Raw genomic sequence first — 5,971 nt, 5'->3', positions numbered from 1 at the left:
AATTTAGAAAAAAAACTCCACCAACACTAGAAACAGTGGAAAACAATGGCAAAATAAAACAGGAAGTTAACAATTTTAATTTGAAATAAAAAAGAACATATCTCACTACACATTTAAGATTTTAGTGTTTGACTAAAACACTGATAATGAATGCCCCTGTCATTATTGCACTCTCTTTTTTCTATATCAGGATTCTGACAGCACCATGTGATGTAATCCCGCCTCTTTTTTACCACATGTTCTCCCTACAGCAGGACTAATGAAGAACACAAAAGAACCAAACGCTGCTGACATCATATCACGTCAGCGCTCTCTTCAAAACTTTATCAGATGTAACAGACATAGTTTGAGCTCCCAAACGCTGGATTATCTGGCTCGGTTTATATCAGCAAACCCTGTAAATCAAAACTTTATCTAGCTCAGAAAATTACATTTGGCAAACAAAATGAGTCATCTCTTCACTAAATCACTGTTATTTCTTTATTCTTTGCGTGGGTCTTTAAGGTTTTAGATCTATCTTTAGCCTTTTTTTCAGAGCTGTGTTTGTTAGTGTGTTTTATGAATGATTTGTCACAAAAAGAACTCATTAAGTTGTAAATTTACGTATTTTTTTCTCTGATCTGTTATTTTTTACCTGCTTAACTTGTTCTCAGAGCAGATGGTCCATCAACCCTTGTTATGATCACGCTATCATGAGCCACTGATACAAAGAGTTTGTGTCCCTCAGAAGTGAGAGGTAGCTGGAAGGTTTGCAGCCAGAGAAGCCAGAACATCTGGTGAGAGGCTGAGGAGCTGGCACAGTCGGCTGACAGCTGACAGGAAGTGTTTACGGAGGGGGAATCGAAAAGTTGGGGATGCTCGGGTCGGATGCAGGCTCCAGTTATTTGTATTTACAAACTAAAAGTATTCTACTATTAGATGAATGTTTTATGCTTCATAAAGTAACTTTTGTGATTAAGTGATCCCCTCTGCAGACGGCTGTGTGGGAGACTCACCTACGATCATGTGGTTGCACACATCACAGAAGGTGGGCTTTTTGAAGATGTGCTCCATGAAGCAGTGTCCCGCCGAGTCGACTTGCAGCGGGTTGCGTGACTGGGAGCGTGACGTCGGTGGAGGAGCGCAGGGGATTGCTGGGGGCACCGGGGGAATGGGGAGGTTGGTGGTGTGCGGAGGGGCCATCCCGATGTTGCAGAGATGGCCCGTGCTGCTGCTCACGTCGGAGAGGAGCTCCGTCTTGTTCTCACTGCTGTTTCGGAAGAAATTGTCGGCGCTTTTGCTGCGGATGCTCTTGGTTTTGAAGGACAGCGAGCGTTTGAGTCTTTGCAGCTGAAAGCAGAGAGAGGCGAAAGGAAAATGGAGCCAAGGCAAATGATAAAGCCCGATATGTAGAGGTGTAGCTCATCATTTTTTAGGGCTAATCTATATTAACTGAACAGTAAATCATATTTTAAGATGATTTAACTGACAAACAAAAGTTCAAATGATTAAAATAAATCAAATACACTCATCGTCAACTTTATTAGGCACACCTTAGTACCAGGTTGGACCCCCTTTCAGAATGACCTTAATCCTTGGTGTCATAGATTCAACAAGGTACTAGAAACATTCCCCAGAGAGTTTGGTCCATACTGACTGTTATGCCCCTCTTTGTCCAGGGGTCTGGGGCCTAACATAAGTAAACTCCACTCAAAGATTTAACTACAAAAACACAAGAAGACTGGCTCTGCCAACACGACTTAATTTATTTACAAGAAATGATGATTGTCAAAAAGCAAAAACCAAAAGAGGTGAAGCAAAAAGGCTTCAGGGTGAACTAAAGGCCAAAATAACAAACATAACCCCCACCTATTTAAAAAAAGAACACAAATCTTACCTATAAATAAAATGAAAAAACAATGACAAATGCTAACCTTTTCTAAGCTAACAAAAACAGGAGAAAATATGTATGAAAGAAAATGGCAGTTCACCCCTACAGCTTCACTGTACAATGTAAACAAATGACCAAACAAATACAAAACCACACAAAGTAAACCTTTACACAAAATACCAAATCAGGACTTCCACCAAGCACAGTCTGCTCTACACAGGTCAGTCAGAGTCAGAATCAGAATCAAAAATGGAGAAGAAAGCCTAGATGATAACAAAATGGCTGAAAAATGAGAAATTCGAGAAGGAAAAAAATCCTACAAAAATAAATAATGATACTGAAGACTTGATCTTTGGTCCATCCATTCCTGGGACTTGTGACACTCAGAAAAATGCAACTTATTGAACATCATGTGAATACTTTTGCTCGATCACCCAGCGAGAGTGCTCTAGGGTTAAAATGTGAAGTTTTACACTTTCAAATCTATTTTGCATCAGCATTTTTCACCTGCAGACAGACTGTATCCACATGTAAAAGCAGTTGTGCGGCCTAAACGTGTCATAAACAGCAGCCATTCAAACTAACTTATCCCCCAATTCATCCCATCATGCCTTTCCTCTACGCTGCACGCAATGTTCCCTATTTACAATTAACGTGGAGAAGAAACCCTGTATTTAGGAAGCAATACCACAATGCCGTTTTATAGCTAGAGTAGATTATGTGTTTGACAAGCAGAGAATGAGTTGTGATTATCCACTAAGTCGTGTCACACGGCTCAAGTTTGCCCTCCTCTGTGTTTACAACAAAGCACCTGTACATAGGCACACTTGACACTAAATTACAGGCTCAAACGAGACTATTTTTAGATGAATCAACAATGTGCACGCATGATGTTCGCGCTTGTCATTTTTGCACAAATTGTTTGGAGTCGCTGCAGCTGTGTCATGGTGAATCAATTCCACTGCTCGCTGTGGAAACAATCAATCCCCAACCCTTTCTCTGTGGCTATCACCCACACACATGGAGACACGCACACACGAGTAATCATGGAACAAAAGAGCCAACATTAATGCAAATGCAAGTTCCTGCAGCCTAATGCTGCATTTTCACCTGAAGGGAGAATAAGTAAAAGCTGGCTTTAAAGTGATCAGTGTGGGCGTTGAGACATGAAAAAAAAAACATATTTCATGCCATACACCTAGTAAAACTTTAGAAAAGCTAATACAAATAACAGACTGTAATTTCAAGAAAACACGACGTTGGGTGTTTCTAAAATGAAAAAAAAATGTGTTGTCACGGTTATATCCATTTTTGAATTTATTTATTTCTCCGCCATATTTTAAAAGTTGAGCAATGCTGAAGTTGGCATATTATGGAGCTTTTATGTGAAACACAAATAAAACATTTTGAAACAAATATTGGTGTTCGGCCAAACAAAAAAAGTAAAATGTCCCAAACATTTTGCTATTCTAAAATAAACTTAATTATTTTCAGCATCAAATGTTCAGTTTCTTAGGTTTCAAAACTCAAAATTTCAATTTTAAAACTTTTTTTTTCAGTTTCAAATATTTTTTTCACTTTAAACTCTTTTTTTGTTTTCGAATCTGAAAATTTTAGTTTCATAACTTTTGGCCCCGTTGTTGCGCATTGGGGCGGGGCTAAGACAAAGGACCAATCAAAATGAGGAGGGTGGTAACTTCAGTCCCGATGCGTTCACTGACTTCTAAAACAGTGATAATTACGGTCAGAAAATGGTTGTTTTGTCTGTACTATCATAGTGTAAGAGTTGTCCCAAGACGGGTGTAAAAAGCAGAGTTTTATTGCATGTTTATTGCCTGTTCAAAGCACCATCTCACTTTAGGATCCAAGGAAATGAACAGTTTCTTCTCACAGGTGAGTTCAGGAGTTCAGCCCCAAACAAACTCTAACAACAACTTGACTGTAAAGCCAAAAATGACTCTAACTTTCAATGTTTTTGGAGCATTCTGTGCATCTTTCAACAGCAAACTCTTTCACTTTCAGCATTTGAAGCACATTTTGAATCCACAACATTTCCTATTTCTCTAATAAAAGCTCACATCGACGATGTTTCCAGAATCATGCTTCATTTGTTAGTTAAATCTATGAGTTTATGGTAATCATGAAGGGTTAATGCAGATCCAGTGATCAAATCTGCCACAGCTATTAATGAAATTATCCAATCATTTCCATAAATGTTTGTTTCTTAATTATTCATGCAGCTCGAAAGAAGAATTTCCCTCTGAATATATGATGGTGATGATGGAGCTCGGTTCAGCCGAGTACATCAAATATTCATAAACGTTTGACTTAAGAGAAATACCGTTTATGTAAAAGCACATGCAGCTCTGCTCTGGATGATGGACAGATATATGGTGCCGTTCACTTCAGCGTGAGGGGGGGGGGGCTCACCTTGCGTTTTTGATGTTCGGGCCTCACAGTATTCTTAAAAGGAGGAATGAAAATACAAAGAGCTTTTACTACGACAGCTTTGTAAAATCTCATGACACATTGAACGAGTTGCTGTCTTTACAGAGGACTGAGCAGCACAAAACTGTCATTCCACTGGAAGGAGAACAGAAGCCTTTTGTGTGGGAGTGGAGGTGACAAGAGAGCTTCTGCTGCCATCCCTTACCCTGATGACTCGTCCAATAATGTGCTGCTAATTAGAGTCTGAGCAACATGTGACCCACATGCTGAACTGCCTCAGGCTGCGGGAGATCTATATTGCTATAGTCTGCATCAAGAGGGGACAAGAATACACTATATTTATGAATTTAGGCTACAAAAAGGTGCTAGAATTTTAGGGTTCAAGGGCTTTTGAGGATGCTCTAAATATAACTGATGCAAACTGAACTTTTGACAGCAGCATGGCAAATTAAATCAATTTAATGTAGAAAACTGTTCTTGTCACAATATTTGGAACAGCTAAAGCATAATTAAACTTTTACTGTTAAATTATTTAGCCAATTTATCATGTAACCTTTAACTTTTAGTGTAATAAATCACTTTTTAAAGCAATTTTGAGAAATTCTAATCCCTTTAAAGCAGTTTTTTGTTTAGTAAATTCATCAAATGATCACACAAATTTTAGTTTTAACATCTTTTTTGTTTATTTTCTTAAAAAAATCTATTAAAACTATGACTTTTGCTTCCTTAAAACAGCTTATTCGAATTGAAACAACTTTTAAATGTTTAGTTGAAAACTAACCACTTAAAGGAGAGCTGAATTTCTACTTTTTCAAGTGAGGAAACAGCAGATCGTGTCCTACCTTGGTTTCCTTTTGGCTGTTGCTCGTCGTTGGGGATTTTGGCGTCTCATCCTGGTCCTCCTCGTTGCCCCCACTGTCGTCCTGAATCGCGTTTGCCGGCGGGATCATCCTCTCTTTTAATGATCTCTATTTGGAAAAAAAAAGAAAAAAAAATCACAGCTGCCCTTCAGAGTCTGGCTCCTGTTTGGACTGTTTCCATCGTTCCACCGCTCTTCTCTTAAAGTCACCCCGGGATAAAGGAAAAAGAAAGAAAAGTCTGCGTTATCCGCGATAAAAACGTGAACGTTTGGCAGAAGGCTTGTCGGAGTGAAGTTTTCTGGTGTTTTGTCGGGCTTTAAAAGGCGTCCCTTCCCTCTGAAGTGCTCGCGTTCGTAGCGGCGTCGTGCGTAAATCTCCAAGACGTCTCCAAGTCCACGCCGCGCGCCGCGCGCAATGACAGTGCCAGCAGTCTGAGGGGCGGAGAGCTTTAAGAGAGGCATCACCGGGAAGGAGGAGAGTTACCACGCAGTCAGATCTGCCAAAGTTTAGCTCCAAGACGCGCTAAAAATAAACATCCGCGAGTCAGACTTGATACAGCACTTATAGTTAACTCGTTTCTAAAAAAAAAAAAAAAAACAAATGGAGCTTTAAAGAGTTGACCAAAAAACACATTTATGAAGATAAATGAGGTTCCTATCTGTATGCAGACCCATCTCTTATCACCACCTCCTATCCTATTTTTATGACCTGAGAAGAGAACTGAGGACTTCCATGATTTCAGAAACCATTCTGCTTTTCCATACATGCTGAGATAACGGAATAGTGTGCGTAA

General features: G+C 39.5%; 1 protein-coding gene across 5 annotated transcripts in view; it reads right to left on the bottom strand.

Moving 5' to 3' along the window:
• The window catches only part of stac (SH3 and cysteine rich domain), a 32,350-nt gene extending 26,379 nt beyond the window's left edge, over nucleotides 1–5,971 (bottom strand). The window contains exons 1-3 of one of the 5 annotated variants that reach the window (XM_036209973.1): nucleotides 5,161–5,971; nucleotides 4,301–4,333; nucleotides 996–1,329 (exon numbers count right to left, since the gene is read on the bottom strand). In XM_036209973.1, coding sequence (XP_036065866.1) covers nucleotides 996–1,329; nucleotides 4,301–4,333; nucleotides 5,161–5,268 — 475 coding nt within the window. In that variant the 5' untranslated portion in view covers nucleotides 5,269–5,971. The remainder of the gene's footprint in view (nucleotides 1–995; nucleotides 1,330–4,300; nucleotides 4,334–5,160) is intronic. The other 4 variants (XM_036209971.1, XM_024277499.2, XM_036209972.1 and 1 more) reach the window with 4 other exon arrangements.

This window comes from Oryzias melastigma, linkage group LG22 (genome assembly GCF_002922805.2).
Source record: "Oryzias melastigma strain HK-1 linkage group LG22, ASM292280v2, whole genome shotgun sequence".
NCBI lineage: Eukaryota > Metazoa > Chordata > Actinopteri > Beloniformes > Adrianichthyidae > Oryzias > Oryzias melastigma.
The sequence above is the reverse complement of the archived record's forward strand: the minus strand, read 5'-3'. Positions and strand labels throughout refer to the sequence as shown.